Raw genomic sequence first — 27,486 nt, 5'->3', positions numbered from 1 at the left:
AAAAGTCAATAAATTAAAAATGAAAAGTTTCCTTAAGCTTTTTCTCCCTATATATTACCCCCCTAACCCGCCGATTGTTTCTCGAAGCACGATAGCCGAATTGGTAACATGCTCTCTTCTCTTCCCCTCTCGACCTCTCCCTCCATTTTTCCAATTTCTCCTTCGTCATCTTCCCGCGCCAGATTCCAAGCACCTATCGTCGTCGCAGCCACCACCACCACCACCACCACCGGAAACGCCACCAACACTTACACTTCGAATCAAGCGAAAGGTTCGACGAGCGGTTACCTGAGTCGTCCAGGAATGGCAGCGTGCTCGTCGCTGTACGAGGTATTAGGGATTTCCGTCGGTGCTTCGAACCAGGAAATCAAGGCGGCGTACCGCCGATTGGCGAGAGTTTGCCATCCGGACGTGGCGGCAATCGATCGGAAAGATTCATCGGCCGACGAGTTCATGAAGATCCACGCGGCATACAGCACCTTATCGGACCCCGAGAAACGAGCCGTCTACGATAGTAAGCTTATCTGGAGACGCCAACGGCCGTTGACTTCCGCTTCTAGGTTTTCCGGACACAGGGGGAGGAGTTGGGAGACCGATCAGTGCTGGTAAACGAGTCGACTCTCTCCGAATCACCCTACCTAGCTGGAAGCTGAACTCGACGGTTCTTAATTTCCATAATCTGTATAGTAAAAAGAAAACTGATTCACTAACGGAAAAGAAAACCGACCGGAGAGTCGTCGGAGAAATCAGAGGCGTTGATTGTGCCACGTAAGAGCTCCGCTCTTTTTTTTCCGCCTTGTTGCGGTTACTGATGCACAGAAGACCCACTCTGAGAAAATATGAACCCCCTTGTACTTTTACAGTTTACCATAATTACAATTACAAAGGAATATTAGCTGTGTAATTACTTAATCATGTGGTGAAAGTGTTTTCATTTTGAGTTGTAAGTGAAAAATCTATGGAAAATTGGGAAAAAAAATTTATAGCAAAAACTTTTAAAATATGCTGTGATGGCAATTTTTAGTAATTTCCCTTTTTGTTAATATTCCATTTCATTAACATTTTATTTTTATAATAATAAAACAAAAATATTAATTACATGAAACCTTCACTAATTAGGATTATGACGAAGGAAATTAGTGAAATTAAAAACAAAATTTCTTTTTAATTATCATGTTATGTGACAAAATTATGCTAATCATGAAAAAGTTTGATTTGTCTTAATGAATAATTTAATTAATGTTAAAACAACAAATAAATGGTTAACAAAAGTATGGAAATGGAACCACTTCACGTCCCTTTTCAAGTATTAAGGGAACATTCTTTGTAGTAACCTTTGATAAAGAACCATAAAAGTCTTTATTATTAGGGAGCATTTTTTTTTACTATAAGAAAATTACCTAATTCAAGGAATCAAACGTAGACTTTCAAGACCAAATTTGTGTTATTGTTACCTCTCAATTGATTTTCAATAAAATCATTTACTACTAGAAAAACATATAATTAATTTTTTATTAATGAATTAAGACTCAGATTATGAATAGGATAGTAATCCTATGTTTAAGGAGCACGTAACATTACTTTTATTTTTATTATTTTTGAAAATGGTGCTTAACATGTCATAAAAGATAACTGAAATTGAGTAACTTTTGTCTTAGAATTTGTTATTTATTTGAATCATTTGAATATTTGATTTATTAATTGATACATAATTTTTTTTAAAAAAAGAAGAGTTTAATTTTTAAAAAAATTGAAAGACAAGCATGAGAAGATAATGTACATTTCCCATTGAGTGCATGCAAGAAGTCAATTGCAGGCGCAAAGAAAAATAAAGAGAGAGAGAGAGCTTTTCATTCTTGAATTTGTTTGGGGATGGAAAATGACGAGCCAAAAGGGACCATCACGTTGGAAAAAGGCAGACCTAACAATTTCCATACGAAGTATCATGGATTTGCGTGTCTGACTTGGAAGAATAACTTTGTTGCTTGATTAATGTTCTAGAACCTTTTGTTTTGATTCATAGGCCAATTAATTTTGACAAGGAATTGGACCCTGAACCACAATCAGACTGACCAATTCTTATCATCCTTTGCTTCTTTCTGTTGATTTGATTATTTTTTGTGTGGAGAAAATGAGGGAATCTGGACAAATTCTGAGGCCTGAAATGTCAAGAAAAAGTTACCAGAGTTTCTATTCTGCTAAACATGTTCCTGCATACGATTTAACTGCTATATTTGTCTTCTACTGGAAAGAGAAGAGTCAACAAATTGGTTTCCTTTTTCTCCAGTTACATACAACTGCAGTGAATGAGATTTGATTTTTCACCATTATGGGGGTCCTTCGATTCAATTTCCCTATTGTCACTTGAAATTTCTAATCGAAAGAGTGACATCCTGTAACAATCTGTGCTCAAACTTTCAAACATATTTATCAAAGAATGGCCGAGAGAGAGAGAGAGAGACAGAGACAGAGTCTGCTGCTCCAGGTAAACAGCAAGAAAATCCTATACAAAGTTTGCCTTCTGTCAGATTCAAGCAAGACAGACGAAAGTCCATCCATGCTTGTTTTCTGATCGTGACAACTTGCTGCCAAGCTAGCCTGGAATTACAATCTGATCAAAGGGAGATAATCACGTTGATCCCAATTCTCAACACAATTTTGAAAGGGTCAAGATTGTTGAAATTTTGGGCAATGGGTTGGTCTCTTTTGCCGACAGTTGCTTGAAGCTGACAACTTGAAGTTCATCAGCCTCACCTTTGTTGCATGAATGACATTAAGCTAGTACAGATTTTGTCATCCCAAGTTTCTCAATGCCTAATTCCCATGATTCCAATAGTTCCTAGGTTGAAATTTTTACCCTTCATGCCTTACAGAAGCAGTATCATCAGTCCACAGGGCACACTTCCTACATCTCTTTGAACAGTTAAACTGACTCTATACTTGTTACAAAGGAGGGAATTATTACTCAATAAAACTCAATAACTTCGACAAATCCATCGTATTCCTCATGCGACCAATTTTCAACTAATGTGATATTGCTTTCCAAAAAAAAAAAAAAAAAGAAGCTTAAATCTTTTTCATATAATTAAGATGAAAATGGCTACTTGTTTGATGGAAAGCTTAATCCTAACTGTCTACCACGACTGCTTCCTCAACCAGCAAAATTAAGAAAGCTTTTAAGTGGTTTAGCAATTTAGAATATATATTGATTTTTCAATTGGTGGTTAAATTTTACTTTGTGTATAAATATAAATTAAATTTTGCTGGTATAAGTTCTTGGCTGAGTTTCTGCCCCCAACTCATCTAGAACCATTGCTACCATTTGACTTATCACTTAATTATATGATTAGATTCTTCATCATCTTGATTATTCTTTTATTTAATGTTTGGGTAATTTTTTTTTTGTTTTGTTTCTTTAAATATATATATGTAGGTCTGCACACGTACAATCTTTAATTACAAATTATTTGTTAGTAAAGTTTTTTTGTGATAATTAATAAAAAGATAATATTCGAAAAAACTCTTAAAATATTTATGAAAATTTAAATAAATCTTTATTTTTTTATTATGCTTAAATACATTTTATATTTTTATTTTGAGTCAAATACGTTTTTATAATTAATGATGATCTAATTATCATTAATCAAAATACTATTTGTCATTTAATACTTACAAAGCACGAACGTGAAGCTGACTTGGATAGTGAAAATGCTACATGACCTTGTCATCATTTACATTAACATATTACGTTATTACGTTATTATTAATTATAATATATCAATATATTACATTACAATTAATTATGCCATATTATCATGTCATATAAACATCATATATTATAAGAGCTTCAAAATAAAAATATAAAGACTTGATTAAATATAATAAAAAAATAAAAACTTTTTAAAATAATTTATATATTTTTTAAGTATTATACTAATTGACAATTATATCATAACCTTGATTATAAGATCATTAAATGATTGAACCAAAAACTTCTGGTGCCTAAAATTTGACTTAACCCAATTCTCACTAACGTCCATGTTACGTGGAGGCCACCATCCTAATCCTTCCATGAAAGCTTGCATAATCAAAGGTAATGGTTGTGGACCGAAACCCTTGATTGTGATGGGAGACAACTTGCTATTCCATCGTGGAATAATTTTGCTACTAATGACAGTGACTATTCATCAAAACCTTCTAGACGTTTTAAGATAACATTACACTCTTATATTAAGAATAAATTTAATGAATCATCATAGACTTTAATCGAAAATGTTAACCAACATTTTTATACTAATTAATCATATAATTATTATTCTTTTCCTGTTCATATACAAACATGTCTTGCTCAATTATTAGTTTGTCTCTAACAATCATAAATTGTTTTTATTATTTGTTTTCTTAGAGTTGTTAGAGGCTGATTCTCAGATACACACTTTAAACATATTATTTAGTTTTTTTGTAGTTGAAAATGATAGAGTTATTAAATAAGGTATGATATGTGAAAAAAAAAAAAAAGCTTTAAAGTATTCTTTAAAATTTAAATAAATTTTTATTTTTTTATTACATTCAATTAAGTGTTTATATTCTCATTTTGAGTCAAATTAGTTGATTAACTATTTTTAATCAAAATATCACTTATCATTTTATGTCACATGGTATTAATATAACATACTGACATATGATAATAGAAAATAATATGATATATTGATGTAATATGATGATATATATATATATATAATATTTTTACCATTTACGTCAACATCACTTTAGTATCACATGAATATTAAAACTAAACATATATTAAATTAGATAGATTATTGTCTTGGTTTGATATTGAAATTGATTTAAAATTTAATATAATTTAAATGTAGAATATTACCATCCGTTGAGCAATTATTTGATATAGTTTATTGAATTTATAATTTGATTTTTCATATTAATTAATTAGTATTTTACCCTTAATCTATTCTCTTTAATTCAGACTTTGTAACTTTATAATCTACGAAATGGATAAACTTTAGGTTCAGCTTACGGAAAAAAATAGAAGATTTTTTAATAAAAAAAAAAAGGAGATGATTTTTCCATATGAATTGTGTAGATTGAGATGGACAAATTAATTCTTATTAAAAAGTTTATAGTCTTTATATATATAAAAAAAATCTGAAGTCTTAAGATCAAAATTAAAACCCATATTGCATAAACAAACCCTTCTTTTTAGAGTTCATGGCAGGCAGGAAGGTGCTTTGTGTTATCATCTGAATTAATTAGATTTGATAATAACTAATTAAAAGTGAGTGGACACGTGATCTATATACAATTGTTTGTTTGTACTCAGATTCAAGCTTGGCGGCAGAAGAGAAAGAGGGCTTCCTCCAATCATCTAGATTCTAGCTTCTAGAACATGGGGTTGTGAGAATAATTAAGCAATGAATAATGGGCCTAAAGATTGGGCCAGGGAAGCTTCCTTCTTCCACTGGGAAGTGTACCCAATGGAAAGCCGTGAAAATCCTTGCTCCGAGGCGTTCTGAGCAGCAGCATCGGATAGACATAGAGGAAGCCATGCCAGAAATTAACTGTGGAGCTTAGGTTAAAGGAAGAATGACCCACAGCTAGCTTTAGCCCAAGGATGGTGGTACATCGCAAAGCCCTGTCAAAAACATTGATCTGTTGGCGTCGGGACTTGGCTGCTGCATTATTGCTGCATCAGTATCCATAATTGCATAGTAGCGCATGCAAGTGAACGGTTGCTTCCCAACAAGGAATCGTACTCTTTTTTTGGTTCTTTCTATAGTTGGAAGTTGGAACTTAAAGACTGGAGTTGAACAAAATATAAAACAAGCATGGAGGCTTTAAAATCTAAGCAGATGGGATATGATTGGTGGGTTTTGACTCTGCTTCCATAAACTCATTCTTAAATGCAACCCATCATGGCAAAGATGCAGGAAAAAGTATGGCTTGTGAATGGAATTTGAGTTTTGCTAAGGTAAGGGGGGCTTTGCATCTTTAGCTGAGAAGTAGGCATAAATGGAAGCCATGGTCCATGGAGATTACATCTCGCTTAGAAGTTGGAATCCGTAAAGCTTGAAATCGAATTCCACTTTGATTAAGCTAGGTAAAGGGTAAGAGGCCAGTTGTGATGAATCTTTCTCCTAGGAATATTCATGTTCTTTCCTTTTGCCTCAATTTTGGCCAGTACAATTGTTGTAGTGTGTCCGTGACTCCTCGTCAGTACGAGCAACATGATACATGTGACAGTCAGAAAGCATCAATGCCAGGAGCCATGGGACAATCAGATGGGAGATGGCCCAAGTGTTTAAAGCAGACTCGGCCGACAGTTACTCAAGGACGATGACCCACGTGTTGAGCCCAACAATGGTGACACATCGAAACGCCATGTCATTGCTTGCTGCTAAGGGACCTAGCTAGCTGCTGCAATGGAATCAGATGACATTTGCGGATAGCAAGTCGTAGTTGCAAGTCACTTCCTTAATTTTTCAGCATCCTTTTTTTCTTTTACTAATTAATTAAGGGAGGGAGGGCGTCGGAATTTTGATTTGCCATTTTGAAACTTGAAGTAGAGTATTATAGTGACAACAAGTTTTATCTTAAAGTAAATCTTCAAACGTGGTAAAATGGATCCTGAATCCTTTTTTCTACTCCATGGAGATGAAAGAATTTTGCATTGCATATCGAGAAAGCTGGAAAATCAAACACATTCCTGAAACAGCGAACGATTTCGCCAACGATCTTGTCAAACCTGACGTTATTCAATACAGGATACCACGTTGGTTACTAATTAAATTTCTGCGGTCTTTGTGGGATTTTTGTGAGATAAATCCAAGGGTCTCTTGATTGCTGGCTAATAATCCACATGCACATATCAAGAAATTTTTAGGATGTTGATAACAGTAAGGAATCTTTCTTTTTTTGCTCTACAAAAGGAAAATCAATGTCCATATCAGTAGGCCAATATGAAAAAGAACGGTAATAAAAAGAAAAGGCTGAGGTCAAGAGAAAGAAGAGCAAAGAAGGATAAATCCTTTCTGGATGTCGAAAAGCTAGGTTATTTTTCATGTCTGAGAGATGACCATACAGGTGTATGAATTCATCGAAGAAGAAAACAATATGGAATTGTCACCTTGATGTTGATTCCATTTCCATGTCGTGGGTCACATTCATGTTCTAATAAGAAATCAAAACCCCAGAATCAGAATCCGTACTTAATTAACTCTCTTTAGTCTCAAGAATCATATTCTATCACACATCTTGCAGTCGGTGGTATGGGTCTAAGTCCTCATTTTACACATGCATATTTCTTAACCTTCTGTCCCTTTTTTGTTACTCTTATCCATGTAGTTTTACCCCACAGATTCTGAGCTTCCAGCTGATGCAACTGGGTCAAGAAAATTCCAGCACCTATAAAGACCTGAAAGCGGTTCAAATTCAACTAAGTGCACGTCCCTTTCGTTTGTCAATTACAAGCTCTATCATGGATTTTATACAGCGGTTCAAATTCAACTAAGTGCACGTCCCTTTCGTTTGTCAATTTCAAGCTCTATCATGGATTTTAAAACTTCCAGGAAAGACATCCAAGTATTACCCTCGAAACCTCCAAAAAGCAATTGCAGTTGTGGGCTTGGCTGTTCGCAGAAAAGCTCGGAGTATGGACCCCTATTGAGTAATATATATCTTGCCAAAGGAATCAGAAGCAAAGATAACCTATATCTCTGACGTGATCTGTCCCTTTATGTATCCACGATTCCATGCACACAATTGCATGGTGTGAATAGAGTAAAAGGGAATAGTCGAAAAGCAAAGAAAGTGTCTACTTGTAACTGGAAAATGTTTCTAACTTTGATGCATCCAATTCATTTTTTTGTCCTGCCTACTGGCTGTAATCGGGCGAGATGGATTCCGCACTTCCACAGGTCACAGACGGAAAAGGTTGAAACAGAGAGAACCGACACAGTGGACATGTAGGGAAATGTTTGCCCCCAGTATATGTTTCTATTAGGCAAATTTAACATGCATGGAAGTATTGCAAACCAGCTGCATCTCTGTTAGCACAATGTTGAAATTGGCTGGGAAAAAAAGTACTCTTGTTAGTTATTTCTCTCTCTCTGTCCCCCCTTTTTCCCTGAAACATAATGGAGGTCAATTTCTCATGATCCACACATTTGCATTATGGAATTGGTGTACTCTTCCAGGAGTGGCAGAGAGCTTCTTTGTGCTTCAATTGCTTAAAATGAAATGGTGAAAAGGAGAGTACCGGGCAGGGCTTAAATCCATGAAAAACACGAGTACTTAGCTAGCTAGTTAATGAGTGAAGATCTGATGGTGTGAACAAAGAAAATTTGTAAAGTAACCAACCCTTCACGACTCGAGATGGAAAATTACAGTTAAGTAAGACTTTGATCATATGGGTGCATGTGCATTCTTTATACTTTAACGGACTTACAAACCTTGGTCCTACTAGTGATTATGCAGCCTAATTTAGTACTATATTCTTTAAAATGGGAGAAAAGGTGACCCCTCCTTGTTTAAATCTGCCAAAAGATTGACAGAATGCCAAATGAAACTCTCATATGTTTATTTTGAAAGTTTTTCAAGATGGATATTTTGCATGTTTCAGTTCATAAGAATGGCGAGCATAGCTTGAAAGACAATGAGATGTAAGAGGCAAAACCATAGCTTTTGGCTTTTTATTACCATATATTTTAGCCTGTTTTAAGCAATTTTCTTTGATTTTTTTTTTGCTGTTTTGCGTTAGATAATTGAGAATTTTGTTCATCCAAAATGATTTTATTAAGTCCACCTACGCTGAGCTTTGAGTGGTTGGAATGCAGATGGCTGGACATTTCACTGACACCACAAATCTCTCAAGTATAGTTTCAGATACAACAAGAAGAGACCTTTGCCAGTCTCTGAGAGTTGGTTTGTTTTAGGAGATAAAACACAGAAACTAGAGAGTTCTACCCTTTACTTTTTGTGGTCCATTCTGAAAAAAAAAATGGAAATTAAGGGGGGCCATGCCTACAAACCATTTGGGGTATTTGGCATATGCCCAGTTTCCATGATAAGCAGAAAAACTGATGTTATCTTGTTGTGTGTACATATAAATCCTTGTACCTTGTTTGATTGCTTCTCCATTGATGTTTTTAGAACCATAGGATTGACCCAAGACAATTGGCACGCATGGACAAGGCAGCTTCATGGAAACAGCAAAAAAATTTACTGTATCGGTCTGTAGTTAGTTTGTAACCTTCATGCCTGCAAAAGATATGCAGTGTTTCAAGGGAGGATGCTTGGCAACTAGGGGGATGGGACAAATCCCCTAGACCCCATGGTTTCGTGGCTGTAGGCAATGCAGCGTATTCAAGTTGTCATGTTAATTAACCTTCGAGAAATTTATCTAACTTGTTTTAGAGGGTAAAGCTCTAGTGAAGAAAAGGTTTATTCAACTAGCTTTTATGCATACATGTGTTTCACACATGATAACACGTGATAATATAATACAGTGATAGTAAACTATACTAATTATTCCAATCATTTCGAGTTTAAATTAGATTAGAGAAAGAAAACTTAAGGATATTTAATTTTTGTCTCCTAATCAAATTATTTGAGACTTAAAAAAAATAAGACTATCGTAATATTTTTTATAATATTATTTTATTTAATTTTCAATAAATTTTACAAAGTGCGAGAAAATATGGAGCATCTCTTTTTCTTTTAGTATTATCCATATTGCACTGTTATTTGCTCATCAATTAATGGAGTAAAAGGTTCACCATCTATAAATCAAGTTCTTGTTTGGATTGGGACGTTTTCAGCAAGTATTTCAAATTCCATATCTGGGGTTGCTTCCAGGAAAGACGTACGCTTAACAAGCTGCCAAACATGTGCAAACTAGCATCACTCACACGTCCAATAGCCTATACTCCCTTCATTTGATAGGAGTGGAACAATAAAATATGTGAGGGAAAGAGAATGGTTGGATTATTGAACAAGTACTGTGGCCTGTGGGCAGTGGAAGAGAGTTAATGCTTGGCATTTTAATTTGTCAGATTTCCGTCACCAGTTTCCTTCTGCTCCCACCCTTTTTTTCTTTGCTTTCTTTCCTTCCTTTTTCCTACAAATTATTACACATTGCACAAGACTTTCGATTGGTTGAAGAAAATTGGAGAGACACTCCTGAATGATCAGCTCCAATTTTGTTGGGACAAAGGAGAGACCTGCCTGATGTAGCCAAATGCTATAGATCTTGTCTTTGCTCCTCTTGTTTTATTGATGTCTGTACATAGATTCCCTGGATTCTGCTGGTAACTGATAATTGCAGATACCAGAACCAAATCTGCACCATTATCGCACCCGAAATCCCCTGGAAAAAGGATCCCCAAGGCCGTCAATTTCCCAATATTCTCTTAACATGTCAGCTTTCTTAACTATATGTAAACAGATGCAAAAATCTTTCGAGTCGCACTTTCGCCATTGTTTTCGCTTTTTCTTTCCTTCCTGGCTGCTACCTTTCCTCGATTAAAAGATACCCTTTAAGCTAAAGAGACTTTAACTGGACCCAAATCAAGCATGTCCGAATGATGGGATTGGGAAGTATTTGGCGCATTTCACGCACTCTCCGTCTTTCGAGTCCGTAACAAAGCAGAAAGTTGGTGATATGATCACTTTTTCACTTTCTTTACTTCTCTTTCTTGTTTTGCCTTGTTAAAGGTAATGATCCATTTGCATAACAGACAAAAAAAAAGGTGTACCATCAGATTTTCTTCAAGATGTAAATATAAAAAAGATGGAAATCTTCAAATTTTACGGTCTTTTCTTTTGGAGAATATAGATTAGGGAGGTAGATTTGATGCTTAAATCAGATTCAGACGTCTGACAGGCTACGACTAGGTAGGAACCATCCTTGGTCGTTTGTACTCGGGGGATAAGCATCGTTGTTTCTGTCAGGAAAAGGCACTTTCAGGATTTAATGGACGATATGGGGTCCTCAAGGAATTGCTTGTGTGGATCTCCAGCCTGATGTAAAAACTCTTGACTTGTCAGTAACGATGTATCTTCTTACTACAGTTATGGCTTTTCCTGCACCTTGATGTCGGGAATGTGTGGCAGTTACCCAGAGATAGAGAAGTTCAGTACGAGACCGGCATGGGAGTAGCATCAGATGATATAATTCCGCTCTGAGATCAACAAAAACATCAAATCCTCTGATGGGTAAAATAGAAGAGAGAGGAGGAATTAAGAAGAAGAAAACTTGTGGGCAAAACAAAAATCAAAGTCATTACAAGCTTGAAGAATTAGCATAGCTTTTAACATATCATAGCACAATTGTCAATATCAACTGTGCAACGGAATTCACTTTTCAACTTTTGCCCATCGGTAGTCTTTCAACTATAGGTGTGATGCATACCCTTCTTGCTCCAATTTATAGCTTTTTTACTTCTTCAAAATTAAAAAAAGAAACTCTGGGTCGTGTTAATTTCAACTCCATACTTCTTTCTCAGAGATAAGATAGCTATCATTGAATTAGTTTCTTGATCAACTACACAGGATTTGAATCATTTCCTGGTCATTTGGTATCATTTCAGAAACGTTATCAGTCACCTTCAAGGGCGCTTGATCTTGGAAAACGTTCTGAGCTTTGAAGAAGTGTAAAGCTAACATATATTTATATATACGCAGCTTCTTTAAGAAACTCCAACAAGCGTAAACTTAACCATCTTTATGTTGGTTTCAGAAAGGAAGAAGCCCGAATTGTATAACAAGTTTTCCACTTTCCACAACCATGGGTGCAAGGAATAAAAGGATGGAGGCCTGCTGTTTCTGTTGATCGAATGCTGTGTCAAGCTAGCTTCTTGATGAAGAAGAAGCTTATGAATAAATTCATTGGAAGAGTCCTGCATGCCAATAAGCATATGATTTTAATGTTGCCCTGCATGCTGCAAACAAAGGTATTCTAATTGGTAATTAAGTAATCCTTTTTGCCTCTCTTCCAAATCAAAATAAATAAATAAAAATCAATCAAATTTTGATATTAATTACCTCCTAAATTATATATATATATATATATATATGTATATATGAAAAAAGGGTGAACAAGCATTGGTATTTCCTGAACATGACCTAAAAGGAAGTGCTATTATTGCCTTTTATGAGCGAAAATGAAATGATTATTTTTTAGGAAAAAATGGTCATGTGAGCCCTCTCTGTCTGGGAATCAATGGCAATAATTTGGCTAACGTTTGAAGTGAACCTAATGATTTTGTTTGGCAAAGACACAAAAAATATATATTTTTTTATTTGGAAACTGTTTGTTAAATTATTAAATCCAACAAATTTTGAAAACCCAAATTATAAAATCCTCTTATTAAAATCATAGCCTAATTAAAATATTAATTTCTCTTTTAATTAGTTTCCCTAAGCTTGACACCTCACAACAATTTTCAACACGGTTTAATAAAATCGAATGAAATCTTCTAAACTAATATATATATATATATATATATATATATATATTACTCATAACATTTGATCGAAATCTTCAAAGAAAAAGTATATACATATTCCAATAATTTGTTACATGATTTACATATGTGCATCTGCATTGTCCTATATTAATAAGGAATTTTTGTCATTCAACTGGTTTGAAAATTACCAATCCAATTATATGAAAAACAAATTATATTTCTTCAAAAATAAATAAACAAATAAAATAAAATAAAATAAAATAAAGGAAAATATTCATCGACCATGTAAATGGAATAGATGGAAAGCATGTCTCGCAGAAAACATGCGGACCACTACAAGAAAATATTCATGCCCGCGTTATCTAACATAAAATAATAAATAATATTTTGATTAATAATAATTAATTAATTATTAATTATAAAAATTTATTTAATTTAAAATAAAAGTTTAAAAACTAATTTGGTTACTATTAATTTAATTAGGGTCGATTAATGGAAAACATATAATATTAAAAATCAAAATGCTGAAATTACATTTTCTTTGTTCATTACTTAAAGAATTAAATTGTGAAAAGCATAAACCATCAAGTACTGAAAATGATTGTGGCCCTTTTAGTGCAATTATATGATAAAAAACAATTACACCTATAAATTATGAAGGCACACCTAAAACTAGACTCTAAAAACACTGATTAGTCACTGAGGTTATATATTTTCTCACCTTTTTCTTCCTTTTGCTCCATTCCTCAGTACAATCAATGAAAGTAATCTCACATCCAAATCAAAAGGTCCATCCACTCCACTAATTTTATGGGAGCAAGGTTTTGTTTCATAGAATTGGAATGAGCTTGATGATTTAGAATTAAAGAGTTTGGAAGATTAGGGCATCAGTCTAGAAAAGGAAAAATTTGAAAGAAGATTAGGAGGAATGGGGATATCCATAAGATATAAATGCAAAAGCTTCCAAAACCATTGATTGGCATGAAATGATGTATAAACCCAATTTTATCCTTTCCTGTTCTCTTTAGTTCAACTAATTATCTTTGGGGTTTAGATGTTCTATATATCAAAATGGTTAGGGATTTGGCAATATGCATGTGGTTGAGTACAACAACAAGTTTTACTTTAAAAACCCAAAGCAAGTTGTGGGTTAAATTTTGGATTTACTGCCCAAATTTAACACATCTCATTAAAGAGGTAGATGACCCAGATTAAACCTCATCATGATTTTTCTAAGCTGGTTAATTATTTTTTATGTAATTAATAGTTCATTAAAATATCATGTGCCATGTTAAACAATGGGAAACATGACATTATTGTTATCTTTTTAAGCCTTAAACCTAACAATCCCATTTTCTCCACTTTAATATATTGAATGTATTTTCTTTTTATATATTTTAAAATTATTTTCAGAGAAGTTAAATTACTGTGCTGACTCACTTGAAAAATTATCTAGAACGTTTGAGGTAATTGTGAATCTATTGTTTTCCTATTGGTTAATTTGTATTTTGTTAAAATCAAAATTTGAAGTTCTAATTTCAAACTTAAAACATAAATTTTAACTCAATAATAATTATATATATATTAAGCATAATATTTAAAAAAGTTTCTAAATTGTTTAAAAAAATTTAAATAAAACTCTTATTCTTTTATTATATTATTCAATTAAGTTTTTATATTTATATTATTATATCATATTAACATGTTACGTCATCATTCATAATAAGATAACAAACCTCTACCCCTAATTTTTAGGCATAATTTCATACGAATATATTAGTATTAGAAATAGACAGTTCGTCTCAAAAGTATAAACACTGTTAACAAAAAATATGAAAGAACTAAAAAGCTCTTTTTTTTTATTAATTTTAAAAATTATTATATATAATTTTTTTAAAAAAAAATTCAAGGAGGTGCTTCCCTTTCATGCGGAGCATTGATTTGTTTTTTGTAAAAAAAATATAATAGTAATTTTTAAAATCAATAAAATATAAAATTATCTTTTTAATATTATCATGTCATCAAATTAAAAAAAACATTAACGATTTATTAACGACTAGATTTATATGTCTAGTGAAAAAAATTTTTTGGATAGAATGCCTACTTCAAAAATTATTAAACACGTATGAAATTTCAATTAAAACTTAAAAATAAGTGTATTTTATTTTTTATAATATTATTTCAGTATGATATATTAACACGACGTAATATAAAATAACAAGTGACTTTTGATTAACAACAACTAATCAATAATAAAAGTTTATTTAATTTAAAATAAAAATATTAATATTTAATTAAGAAAAAAATAAAAGTTTATTTAAATTTTTTAAAATATTTGATGAGCTTTATCAAATTTTTAATTAAAAAATCTAAGTTGGGATTCTTTTAATATTCATTGATGGGTAAGTGGGTACTTTTAAATCGATGATGAAATTGAAATCAAAATAAAAAACATAAAAGTGACAGCGGATTTTCTCTGTTAAAAATCCAACTTTGTCCCATCTCCTTTATTTAAGAAAAGCTTTATCTATTTGTTTTTTTAATTTATTTTCAGGGATCAACAACAAAGTAACAAGAGCAGGGGCAGCCAAGAGTGCTATAAAGAAGAGGATGAAAACGCGTTTGACCTTGTAAAACTCGTCCACCATGAAAGACTCTTCTCAGCTTTCATCAACCTTCTTCACGCGTCCACACCCTGCAACAAAGCCCAACCCAAGATCCCCGCAGCACCGAAAAGAAGCAGCAGCAGCAATTAACTCCGCAAACATTTCCCCCTAATCAGACACCTTCAACTACCCCACTTCCTCCCTCCATTTCCTCCGCTCATCAAGCCTTTTACGAGACAAGAAACACCCACCAAGACCCATCAAAGATCAGCGCTTTCTCTTAAGTTTCATTGCTTTTTTTGATCTGATCAAGGTTTTCTGTTTTGGGTTGTGATGGCGGATATAGTGAAGCAAATCTTGGCGAAGCCGATTCAGTTAGCGGACCAGGTGACGAAAGCGGCGGATGAAGCAAGTTCGTTTAAGCAAGAGTGTGCGGAGCTTAAATCCAAGACGGAGAAACTCGCTGGCTTACTCCGACAAGCCGCGCGAGCGAGTTCCGACCTCTACGAAGTCCGACGCGCCGCATAATCGACGACACCGAGCAAGTCCTCGAAAGAGCCCTTAACTGGTCCTCAATGCCGCGCCAACGGCCTTATGAAGCGCGTGTTCACGATCATCCCAGCTGCCGCGTTCCGCAAAATGTCTGCTCAGCTCGAGAACTCAATCGGCGATGTCTCCTGGCTTCTCCGTGTATCAGCTTCTGCTGACGATCGCGACGATGAATACTTAGGCCTCCCTCCGATCGCTGCAAACGAGCCGATTCTATGCCTAATTTGGGAGCAAATCGCGATTCTTTTCAATGGTTCACCCGACGGCCGGTCTGACGCGGCGGCTTCGCTTGTTTCGCTAGCCAGAGATAATGATCGGTACGGGAAACTAATTATAGAAGAAGGAGGGGTTGGGCCGCTATTGAAGTTAATCAAAGAAGGGAAAATAGAAGGTCAAGAAAACGCTGCCAGAGCTATTGGACTTCTGGGCCGGGATCCGGAAAGCGTTGAGCAGATGATCCACGCCGGCGTTTGCACGGTGTTCGCGAAAATCCTGAAAGAAGGTCCGATGAAGGTTCAAGCTGTCACGGCGTGGGCGGTATCGGAGCTGGCAGCTAATTATCCAAAATGCCAAGATTTATTTGCCCAGCATAACATAATCCGACAACTCGTTAGTCATTTGGCGTTTGAAACGATTCAAGAACACAGCAAATATGCAATTGCTAGTAACAAGGCAACATCGATCCACGCGGTTGTCATGGCGAGTAGCAATCATTCGAATGTGAGAAATGTTGTTGATGAAGAACATCAGACTCGGATTCCGCATCCGATGGGAACGAAACTCCGAGTCAGATGCACAATGTGGTTATTACTACCATGGCGATGAAAGGAGGGGCGAAACTGCCACAAAAGCCGAGTAATAATCATGTTAGGAGTAACAGTCAGGGCAATGTCAAGCAAATCCATCAAGTTTATTATCAACATCAGCAGAATGTTTCGGCGAATATCAAGGGAAGGGAATTGGAAGATCCTGCTACCAAGGCTTACATGAAGGCAATGGCAGCTAGAGCTTTATGGCATCTTGCAAAGGGGAATGCCCCTATTTGTCGGAGTATTACTGAGTCTAGAGCGTTGTTGTGTTTCGCGGTTTTGTTAGAAAAAGGAACCGATGACGTGCAGTTTAACTCGGCCATGGCATTGATGGAGATTACAGCTGTGGCAGAGCAGGATACTGATTTGAGAAGGTCGGCATTTAAGCCGAATTCGCATGCTTGCAAGCTTGTTGTCGATCAGCTGTTGAAGATCATAGAGAAGGCTGATTCGGAGCTCCTGATCCCTTGTATCAAGGCTATCGGTAATTTGGCAAGGACGTTCAGAGCGACGGAAACAAGGGTGGTTGCCCCATTGGTTAAACTTCTTGATGAGAGGGAAGCTGATGTTTCTAAGGAGGCTGCAGTTGCACTTACCAAGTTTGCTTGCACAGAAAACTATCTACACCTTGATCATTCTAAGGCAATCATCAGTGCAGGAGGTGCAAAACATTTGATTCAGCTGGTGTATTTCGGGGAACAAATTGTTCAACTCTCAGCGCTAGTTCTCCTATCCTACATTGCCCTCCATGTACCGGATAGCGAAGAACTTGCCCATGCTGAGGTGCTTACAGTGCTTGAATGGGCATCCAAGCAATCCTACATGACCCAGGATGAGACAATAGACACACTTCTGCAAGAGGCCAAAAGTAGATTGGAGCTGTATCAGTCTAGAGGCTCAAGGGGATTTCATTGATTCAATCGCCTCTCCAATTGTAATTTCTTTGTTGAAAAAACTATTTCCCATCAATTTGCTTCCCAATTCATCATTCTATTTTCGAGTGTACATACAGATAGTTGATCATAAGTATTTTCAGTCATTTTGCACAGTTTGCTGCCTGCTTCTTTTCTGTGTTCACACCAATGTTGCATGTCTGGTTGTAAGGCCACAAAGGGGGTTTCCCTGATTAGTTCATCAACATTTGTCGGGTTATATGATGTGTTCCACATATTTTTTGTTCACTTTGGAAATTCTTCCCTTGGGAATCACAACTGCTTGCTGGCCTATAAAATTAAATTTATTTATATTTTTCCAAGAAGGATAGTGTTTGCTTTATTGATACTAAATGATGTGCTGGTGACAACCTTGGTTGGAACACCTCCAAAATGAGGTAGGGTAGGGAAAAGTTAGTCTTAAAACATTGCTTCTTATCAGGAAGAAGAAAAATGGGGGTTATTGTCATTGACTTAAAGGTGAAGTGCTATTGGCAAGCTTCTGTGGCCCTGAGGTTTTTTGCTTCTGGCTTTTAACCACCATGAAAGAACCATCGACCTCAGACCTCAAGAGACTTGGACTCTTTCAAACCGACTGGTCTGAACTGCTACCTTTTGTTGTTCTTTCTGTCACGAATTTGATTTGGACTCTTTCAAACGTCCGATTAACCTACCCTGCAACCTGCAGGAATTTGACTCTGCCATGAATTTTCCCAGGGCTGACTGCATCTAACACCTTTTAACAAGTGGCTCTGAGAAAAAATTAAGAATGGGTAACGTGTGCTCACATGAGAAACGTCCATTTCTTTGCTCCCTCTGTTCCTCTTTTATTCAAAAATTGATGTTGCCAATCCGGTTACGCTTTCTAAGAGCGCAAGACAATTGCTCAAAAACAGACCTCCCATTTAAACAACAAAAATATTAAATTTTTAATAAAATAATAATGGCAACTTAAACTGCTCATTAATAGGTTCATCACTGATCAATAGGTTGAAAGCAGCCTCACAAAGGCTGGGTCAAACTTGCCCTGTTCCAAAATATAAATTAAAAAATTCCTAAGTGGAGAAGTATCCATACTTGGCCTAATCCACCCACAAGAGCAGACTGGATTTATGCCTTCCCAAAATACTATCTAGTCAATTTCATGTTGCCATGAAGGACAGTTGGGAAGAATCCCACAGTTGATCTGTTGATATTCATGAACAATAGAGAGTCAAAAGCAGATATTTACCCAAGCTTAAATGACGGTCAACAAATCTTGAAACTCATGGTTATTTGATTTGTGTTGCTTCCTCTGTCATCTTCGTGTATGCAAAATGTTTTGCAGATGGCGAGTCTGCCCTTCTGCGCTGAAACATTTTTCCGGGAGTGGTGCTATGTCATGCGGAAAGTGGATTGCACGATTCTTTGTCCCCATTTGCAGTCTGCCTTACAGTGTTGTCTCCTTTGAGATGACATTCTTTCTTTTTAAAGTTTTTGTTAATTGGGGATCGAAATCATCTTTTTTAAAAGATACACTTTGAGTTTGAGAAAAAAAAGTTGAGGTGCTAAGCCATAGGTTCACATGAAACACACATCACTTTCGAGTTTAAGATTCACATGCTAATGTCCTTTCCAAATACAATTATTGAGCTCTAACTGTTGATGCCTCAACTAAATATCTTGTGATTATAACACAACACGACGAATGAACAGGTCCAGTATGACTTACCTAATATCTCTAGAATTGCTACTATTATCTTCTTGTTTGGTAACCCCATTTGTGTTGCAAGCAAAGAATCAAATCCCAAGCCCTGCAATCCTTCTGCATCAGGGCTGTATTATGCCATGGACAGATGTCAAAATGATAACACCTATCAGAATGCCAGGTGGTCATGATGAAATTTCACCATATTTCAGAAAAGGTGAATTGCTTACTACTTTCTCTCTTTTCCATCACTCTTTCTTTCTTTCTTTTTAACAATCTTTTCCACCAGGTAATTGTGCATGTTACCCCAAAACTTTGGGTTCTGTCCTCAGAGTAACTGCACACAGAAAAGACATGAAATTCATCACTAATAAGAGCTACGGTCAATTCACCAGCTGGCAATACTATTTCTAGTTAAAGCTTGCCCTACTTAAAAAACAGATGATGGGTTAATCTTAGTTTCAGTGATAATCAAAGATTGAAACTGATAACAAATTTACTCTTTTTTTCCCCATCTACTAGTCAACTGTTAATAATTTATGGTGCAGCTTCCCTCTAAAACAGGTCAACAAGCCCCCCTCATTTCCACACCTATCACCTAACTCACATCATTTGCATTAATTCAGTGTTTCCATCTGAAAGTTATCTTGGATAAAATTAAGATGCATCTTTTCTCAAATGACACAAGAATCGTGCAGTAAAGGTGATAATTAGTGCTTGTTTGCTTCTATCCTCCGCAATACTTTTTTGCTTTTCTTATTCCAGAAACCTGAAGTCAGGCCAAAGAGAGGTCGAAATACCAACTTCTAATCCGTGAAACATGAAAAATAAACTCATAGAGGTCAAAAGCTAGGATTCTGATAGATGCTTGTCTTGCCGGGAGTTAGCTATTGCACGAAGAGCAGTGGGCTTTGAATAGGCCAATTTGACTGATTGCTTGGGCCATGACCTGTTCTAATCAAACAAACTGGACTTCCCCGATGGGGCAAACAGCTTGCCCATGAATTGCCTTGGTGGACTGAGATAAGGGAGCCCAACCTTTGTTTTGTACCCAACTATCAATCCTTTGAGATTCATTACTTCGAATCAAGTTGTCTAATTGGCACTCTAAATTCCCATGGAGAAAGATGTGAAATATATATTAATCAATTAATTACATTATTGTGAATATTTTGTTGGAAAACAAGATCCATATCAACTTCTTATAGGCATTTTTATTTTTAGTGAACCATCAGCACTATTTCCATATGACAAGGTGAATCAAAAATCAATGAAGTTTAGTGGCTTAGAAAGGAATTGCCTAGAAAGAACTCATTATGGTGGTGTAAGAGTCATACATTTACACATGGACTTATCCTCACAGAGGCCACTGCATTGCCCATCAAATCTCCTCCACCCAATTCATGATCCAAAACCAATCAAATACAGAAAAAAATCACATCCTTTTGTTTCCTTCACCTCACTTCTTCACTAACAAAAAATCATCAAGCAGCAATTTCTACTGTACTTTCTTCTTCTTCCTTCATTATCAAAAACATGGCTGCTGTAAATGCTGCAGTCTCTTTTCCTTCTACCAAGTCCACCTGTCTTCCTGCTAGAATCTCGATCATCTCTCCAGAAAGACTCACCTTCAAGAAGGTAAAACTGTCATACTTCTAACGGTAAAATATATGTGTCATCTTATCTCAATATGTTGAAAGTTTTATCAGTTGCTTTTGGTTTTTTCAGGTTCCTGTTTACTACAGAGATGTTTCCAGTGGAGGGAGAGTGGTTTCTGTCAGAGCCCAGGTTACGACTGAGGCTCCTGCTAAAAAAGTTGTAAAGGAATCTAAGAAAAATGAGGAGGGTGTTGTCGTGAACAAGTTCAAGCCAAAGAATCCGTACACTGGCAGATGCCTTCTAAACACTAAGATCACTGGTGATGATGCTCCTGGAGAGACTTGGCACATGGTCTTCAGCACTGAGGGTATCCAAACTACTTCTGCAGTATTCATAGTCTAACTTGAAAAGATAGTTCTGCTAAATTAAATTCTTTAAGACAATTGCACATAACCCATGTGTAATGAATAAGAGAAAATATTGGATGAATTTTTTATTTTGTTTTATGCAGATATAAAATTTTATACATGTAAATCAATGTATGAGCATAAATACAAATAACCAGGCAAGAATTTGATAAAAATATTGTCATTGGGGTATTCTGTTGTCTGCTGGGATTTCATTTTCACTGTTCCAATGCTATTTTTGGTGATCAAGAAATAAAGTGTTTGATGTTCTTGAGATATTAATTAGCTGAAGCTGAAAATACTCTTAATTTGTTAGCTGACTGGTTGGTTGGATTTGCCCAGGAGAGGTTCCCTACAGAGAAGGGCAATCCATTGGGGTGATTCCAGATGGCATTGACAAGAATGGGAAACCTCACAAGCTGAGATTGTACTCTATTGCTAGCAGTGCCCTTGGTGATTTTGGAGACTCCAAAACTGTGAGTGTACCTTCTGTAGGATCATGATTCATATTCAGATTTTGTTTTGTTTTGTCCATTTAAGATGCAAAATCAAGTGCCAAATTTTCTAGAATAGGCTTTGGGCTACTGCCAGAATCTATAAATATCATTGTAATTTTGCAGGTGTCCCTATGTGTGAAACGGCTGGTCTACACCAATGAGAATGGAGAACTTGTTAAAGGAGTCTGCTCCAATTTCCTGTGTAAGGATGCAGGACTTTTATGTTGCATCATACTATGCTTAACTATTGTTTTGAACCACTCAGTCAAAAGATTTTAACCTTCTGTTTTAGTTGTTAAGTGTATTTAACTCAAATAGTTATGAAAAAGGTAGAAATAGCTTTCTGGAGGATGTATGAGTTATTTTGCCCTACCGGTGCTAAATATTGTCTTCTTATGTTCAGGTGACATAAAACCTGGGTCAGAAGTTAAAATTACAGGGCCCGTTGGAAAGGAAATGCTTATGCCACAAGATCCAAATGCCACAATCATCATGGTGTGTATACCCAAAGCTGTTAACACCACTAGATTAAATTATCTGGCACTGAATGGATCATGTAGTGCTGCTCCAAAACAAGAGGTTTTCACACTTTGCTTCTTCATTGCAGCTTGCAACTGGAACTGGAATTGCTCCCTTCCGATCATTTTTGTGGAAAATGTTCTTTGAGAAGCATGACGAGTACAAGGTAGAATGAAGCTATATCCACATAATGCAACCAATCTGATATTGAAAACAATCATGATAGATAACCTGTTAGAACCTGTGGCGTTAGCCCATGAAAGTTGATTTAAAGCATAAATAGCATCTCCGAGAAGCAGACAAGAATAATTCCCGAACCAAGTAGAGATAGATATCATCAAATCCTCATTTATCAATTATCGACTTTACTTCTGATTAGTGACTTAACTTCTGACGTGTTCTGTAGTTCAATGGTTTGGCATGGCTCTTCCTGGGTGTCCCCACAGGTAGCTCATTGTTGTACAAGGAGGTAAGCTAGAAAAAGGAATTCTTGACTGATCTGATGGTTTGCTTCTTAACTTTCCAGAGCCAAATGCTGAGTTTTTTTTGGCTGTTGAGATTGTCAACTGGGAACCTCAAATGTTGTGTAACAGGAATTTGAGAAGATGAAGGAGAAGTACCCTGACAACTTCAGGCTGGACTTTGCTGTGAGCAGAGAGCAAACCAATGAGAAAGGTGAAAAGATGTACATCCAGACCCGAATGGCTCAATATGCAAAGGAGCTATGGGAGTTACTGAAGAAAGATAACACCTACGTCTACATGTGTGGGTTGAAGGGAATGGAGAAGGGAATTGATGACATAATGGCCTCACTTGCTGCAGAAGATGGTAAAAATAAAAAAGAACGCCAACTTTTCTCAAGACAAGGTGGAGCATTTCTATGTATAATTATATCTCTAATGAATGCTGTATTTGCACAATTTTTTCAGGTATTGATTGGACTGAGTACAAAAGGCAGTTGAAGAAATCTGAGCAATGGAATGTGGAAGTCTACTAACTGGTTGATTACTTGTACAAATCCACCCCTCTTGGGTTCTCCTCTCTATTTTGAGCAGCCTTATTCCCACTGCACTGTGTAGATAGGGAGTGTCTCTTTTTTGGAGCCTATATTAATGAAACAACAGTGTTTTATAGCCAACCTCATAAATTTTTGTTCTTGAGGGGTAACCAATCAAACTTCCAACTCCAGCCTGCTATATATTAAATTTGAAGAGTATGGCATGTGGTAGTTTTGTATCTCTGGTTATCTTTAAATGGACCAAACTCTGGCAGAAATGACCATTCAATGCATTCCCACACCTATTTTCAATGCCAATTCACATCTCTTCCCTGGCTATGTGATCATTGGTTTTCAATGTCATTATTTCAATCATTAAAGAAGCACAAATCATAGCGGCAAACATTGGTTCTTCTTTCAATGCCACTGCTACCTGAGTCCTCTTTATGGTTGGGGGGAAATGATGCTGGTCAAAGACCCACATCTCTCTTATTTATGCCCTGCTCCAACTAGCTTGAATTGGAGGGCTTCACCTGCAAATCCTAGAGTAATTAATTAGAAATAAACATGCTTACCCACCCAAAATTAACAACTTGAAGCAAATGCCATTTCATAGTAGTAATTAACAGTTAATGATAACTCATTCAATGATAATTGCATTATTATTTGCTTTTGTTTTTTTCCCTATTTTCGCTTTGGTTCCATATAATCATTGGTGTTATTGTTGATACTATTTAATCACATGAAAATTTACTTGCAATGGATTCTAAAATTTATTTACTACTTATAAAATAGGTTCTTTTCTCAATAAAAAATACACAAAAAAAAAAATTAACAAAACTTGGGAAGTGAGGTCCTTGGCATGGCCCAAAGAGCAAGAAATGAGAGCAATACTAATTAAGTATCACAAAGGTTATTCAACTACGTTTATTTATGTAATTAATTTTTTTATCTTAATTAAATTTTGATATTTTTATTTGCATTTACAAAACTCTTAATTTTAATAAAAAATTAATAATTATTAAATTTAAAATTAAATATTTTATCTAAATATAAAGGTCAATATAATCATGTGATAATTGACGTGTAAACTAACGTGATCACTTAACAGTTGACATAAAACGAGCCACGTCCGAATGCCCGAATGCTGTAATATGTTAATTAATATTGAATTTGATAATTTTAGAATAAAAAATAAAAACTGACAGGAATTTTTTTTTTAGTATTTAAACTAAATTAATAGAGTAAGAGAGAATGGGTACAACAGAAAACCTAGAATCCCCTAACCCAAGTGGTTGAGGAATCAAGTCGGTGGTGCACTAACATAAGTCTTAGCGTTCCTTTTTCTAGGGTTCTAGTTCCGCAATCGAGACTCCTCCTATAAATTCCTCCTTACTCTTCATCATCAAAACCCTAGAAAACAAAAGAATCAAAAGTCTGTTTTTTTTTTAATCCCAGAAATTTTGACCGACTCACTTCAATGGCTGAGCAACAAGAAGAACGGCAGCAATCAAGATCCGCTGGCAAGGTGCTCTGGTTCAATGACCAAAAGGGCTTTGGCTTTATTCGACCTGACGATGAGAGTGAAGATCTCTTCGTCCATCAATCTTCAATCAAATCCGACGGCTATCGTAGCTTAGCCGAGGGCGAATCCGTTGAGTTCACTGTCTCCCAAGGCAACGGCGGCAAGACCCAGGCTGTTGATGTTACTGCAATCGGTGGCTCCCCTATCAGTAAAAGGGACCGTCGCGGTGGTGGTGGAGGAGGTTTTGGTGGAGGCTGGAGAGGCGGAAACGAGCGGAGGAACGGCAACGGATGTTATAACTGTGGGGATTTGAATCATCTGGCTAGGGATTGCAGTAAGAACGCTAGTAATTACAACGATAGTGATAATTACAATAATGTCCCCAATGGCGGTGGCGGAAGCAGTTATTGTTATAATTGTGGCGAGGCGGGGCATTTTGCAAGGGACTGTAAGAGAGATAGTGGCGGCTTTGGTGGTGGTGGAGCTGGGAAGTGTTATAACTGTGGGAAATATGGGCACTTTGCCAGAGAGTGTAATAGAAACATCGGTGGCAGTGGGAGTGGTGGCGGAAGCTGCTTCGTGTGTGGAGGATTTGGGCATTTGGCGAGGGATTGTGACAATAACAGGGAAGTAAAATGTTTTAATTGCGGCGAGGCTGGCCATTATGCAAGGGAGTGTGCGAACTCTAGTGGAAAAAAAGAGTAATAGTAAATATTTCTCTTTTTTTATGTTTTGGGTTCTATGAATGTTGGAGGTTATACATAAGAATGTTTTGGATTATTCAGTTAATCCAGTTTTTCTGAAAAGAAAATTTTCCAGTTTTGATACATAGATGAGCTGGTTCGGATAAGTTGTTTTGTTGTTTTGGTTATTGTCGATTGTTGTTAGTGACTTTGTTCTAACTCTCAATTGAGCAGCTTCTACTTTTCAAGTGTGAATTAATGTTTTCTTTATGCTCATGTGTGATGTGAATTTTCTTTTAAAATTATGATGATGCCGCATTGATCTTCTAAGTTTCGGAGGAAGTTAAGAGTCATAATTTGGTGGTATTCATGATCATTTTGAGCATGAATCTTTATATTTCGGTTCCTGTAGATTATTGTTGTTTTGGGCATTAATTATTGGCTCTTTGCTAATGTTTTTGCCTTTGATATGAGATCTCTCCAGGGTATCTTCGTAAAAAGAAGATTGTGATTGGAAATTGAAGTGCAGCATTTCTTTAGTGGTTTAGTCATGATGGTTGTCAATTTGATTAAGTCTGGCCAGGATTTTAGTTTCATGAATTATGGTATACAGGTGTATCCTTCCTTTAGTTTGGTAATGGCTATTGATTTTGAAGTGCAGCCTTGCTTTAGGGGTCTAGTGATGATAGCTGTCAATTTGATTGAGTATGGCCAGGATTTTAGTTTCATGAATTATGTTATACAGGTGTCTCCTTCCTTTAGTTTGGTAATGGCTATTGATTTCAACAACTGGTGGGAATCATTGATGAAATAGTTTTTAAAATTGTTGGTGTTGCTTTGCTTTAGCTTGTTGATGCAAGGGATCCATGCATGAACTTGATGTCACTGGGTTTTGTTGTAGTCATGATGTTTACCCAGGCTTTGTAAGCTGCCTGTATTTTGCCATATTTGATTAAAGATGTTATAACCAGATGCTGAGAATCAGAATTTACTAGAAAAGTTAGTTATTATATAAGCTGGTTCCTAATTGCAAGTAATGCTTCCTTCTACTTCCTTAGCTTGGTTGTCTGTACAGAGCATATATAAAGGGTTGTAGGCTCATCTTTCTAAATTTCTGATGTTCCAGCTGGAGTTATTAATGTTGTCTGGGTAGTGGCAGTTGTATGCATTGGTGTTGTGCTTTTGATGCAAGGAGAGGGATGAAAGGGTGATAAAGCTGTTTGATATCATATATTTATGATGGGTGGTCATTTTGGGTTTCATGTTGTTCAATACAGATGTTGAGGTCATCAATAAATGGTATGACTATGCCAAAAAGATTATCATACCATGACTTTTACAAAATTAAGTTTATATATGATGCATTGTTACTGCTTATGCTGTTTGTAGGACACACTCTGTGAAACGCTTTAAAGCTGTATGCATCAAACAAAAGTTTTGGCCATATTATGTTCATCTTTCTGAGGAAGGATCTGCATGTTTCCATTCCATTAACAGCTATATACAACACAAGCAGTTGACATCATTCAAAAGGCTGCGTGAATGCTCATCTCAACTAATTGGGACGCTTGCCCCATTTGGACCAGAGGTTATACGAGAAAACAGGCGAGGATTGCTGATCTATGCATAGCCTGCAGGTACGGGCATGCTCCCTTTTTGACTAAGAAAACTCAATTTTCATCATGTTCCCCCTAAACCCATTGTGAAACAAAAATCAAGGAAGGCAACCATGCCCCAGAGAACGGCCTAAGGACTATTTGAGATTGTTGAAAGTATGAAAATTGTTCCGACATTGACGTCTGTTTCCTCAAAAGTTGTCAACTGTTTATGTTGTTGATTATTGGACGAGAATGAGCCTAGCCTATCATTTGTGCAGTCAAATTCCGATTGGAAAAAAAGAAAAACCAAGTTTATTTATTAGTTTGAGCTGACAATTTCGCCTTTGTCACGTTTAGGATAATACTAAAAAAGGACATCTAGTTTACCATTGCCGTCAAGTTGCTTTCTTGTGTGTGTTAGTGAAGGGTTTCTATTGATCCTAACCCTTTCCACTCATTTAAGGGCCGCATGAATCAAGACGTAATACTAGTTCAAGGTCAAGTGAGCTGAATAAAGGTCACCACCAGCCTATTCTTTATATATTTCCTTCTTTTCTCGGCTTTAATAATATTCCAAAGTTGACAAAGAAGGCCCA

At 36.0% G+C, this 27,486-nt stretch overlaps 4 protein-coding genes across 5 annotated transcripts; all 4 read left to right on the top strand.

The window, feature by feature from the left end:
- Positions 1 to 71: 71 nt before the first annotated feature.
- On the top strand, positions 72 to 1,003 carry J11 (Chaperone DnaJ-domain superfamily protein). The gene has a single exon (XM_021418670.2). The coding sequence runs from the start codon at positions 109 to 111 to the stop codon at positions 607 to 609; it is 501 nt and encodes a 166-aa protein (XP_021274345.1). The 5' UTR covers positions 72 to 108; the 3' UTR covers positions 610 to 1,003.
- Positions 1,004 to 15,022: 14,019 nt separating this feature from the next.
- On the top strand, positions 15,023 to 17,494 carry ARO2 (armadillo repeat only 2). The gene is given in 4 exon segments (XM_021419300.1): positions 15,023 to 15,596; positions 15,599 to 15,656; positions 15,658 to 16,379; positions 16,382 to 17,494. Coding segments are annotated over 4 exon segments (1,935 nt in total). The 5' UTR covers positions 15,023 to 15,421; the 3' UTR covers positions 17,362 to 17,494.
- A 2,878-nt stretch (positions 17,495 to 20,372) lies between these two features.
- Positions 20,373 to 23,247, top strand: FNR1 (ferredoxin-NADP[+]-oxidoreductase 1). The gene is made up of 9 exons (XM_021419538.2): positions 20,373 to 20,703; positions 20,794 to 21,031; positions 21,414 to 21,547; positions 21,692 to 21,770; positions 21,972 to 22,063; positions 22,176 to 22,253; positions 22,494 to 22,556; positions 22,681 to 22,915; positions 23,017 to 23,247. Exons 1-9 carry the CDS (start codon positions 20,602 to 20,604, stop codon positions 23,082 to 23,084), a joined length of 1,089 nt encoding a protein of 362 aa, XP_021275213.1. The 5' UTR covers positions 20,373 to 20,601; the 3' UTR covers positions 23,085 to 23,247.
- A 1,077-nt stretch (positions 23,248 to 24,324) lies between these two features.
- On the top strand, positions 24,325 to 27,283 carry CSDP1 (cold shock domain protein 1). 2 transcript variants are annotated; one of them, XR_002444630.2, is made up of 3 exons: positions 24,329 to 25,310; positions 26,419 to 26,591; positions 26,682 to 26,822. XR_002444630.2 is itself a non-coding variant. In XM_021419541.2 (2 exons), the coding sequence occupies exons 1-2, from the start codon at positions 24,565 to 24,567 to the stop codon at positions 26,920 to 26,922; spliced, it is 879 nt and encodes a 292-aa protein (XP_021275216.1). In that variant the 5' UTR covers positions 24,325 to 24,564; the 3' UTR covers positions 26,923 to 27,283. The 2 variants fall into 2 exon arrangements, 1 of the variants encoding a protein (XP_021275216.1); XM_021419541.2 differs by lacking the exon at positions 26,419 to 26,591 and having other exon boundaries at positions 24,325 to 25,310; positions 26,790 to 27,283.
- Positions 27,284 to 27,486: the final 203 nt, after the last annotated feature.

The sequence above is a fragment of the Theobroma umbraticum genome, unplaced genomic scaffold (genome assembly GCF_002168275.2).
Source record: "Theobroma umbraticum cultivar Fairchild unplaced genomic scaffold, ASM216827v3 scaffold_44.0, whole genome shotgun sequence".
Lineage (NCBI taxonomy): Eukaryota > Viridiplantae > Streptophyta > Magnoliopsida > Malvales > Malvaceae > Theobroma > Theobroma umbraticum.
Note: the sequence above shows the minus strand (reverse complement) of the source record. Positions and strands in the feature narration are given on the sequence as shown.

What these genes read in the sequence shown, in the direction of transcription:
- J11 (XM_021418670.2), top strand. Translation starts at nt 109, where the DNA reads ATGCTCTCTTCTCTTCCCCTCTCGACCTCTCCCTCCATTTTTCCAATT.
- CSDP1 (XM_021419541.2), top strand. Translation starts at nt 24,565, where the DNA reads ATGGCTGAGCAACAAGAAGAACGGCAGCAATCAAGATCCGCTGGCAAG. An exon ending in AACTCTAGTGGAAAAAAAGA is followed by an intron (nt 25,311 to 26,789) that starts GTAATAGTAAAT and finishes TTCCATTAACAG; the next exon opens with CTATATACAACACAAGCAGT.
- FNR1 (XM_021419538.2), top strand. Translation starts at nt 20,602, where the DNA reads ATGGCTGCTGTAAATGCTGCAGTCTCTTTTCCTTCTACCAAGTCCACC. An exon ending in AGTCTGCTCCAATTTCCTGT is followed by an intron (nt 21,771 to 21,971) that starts GTAAGGATGCAG and finishes TCTTATGTTCAG; the next exon opens with GTGACATAAAACCTGGGTCA. An exon ending in AGAAGCATGACGAGTACAAG is followed by an intron (nt 22,254 to 22,493) that starts GTAGAATGAAGC and finishes CGTGTTCTGTAG; the next exon opens with TTCAATGGTTTGGCATGGCT.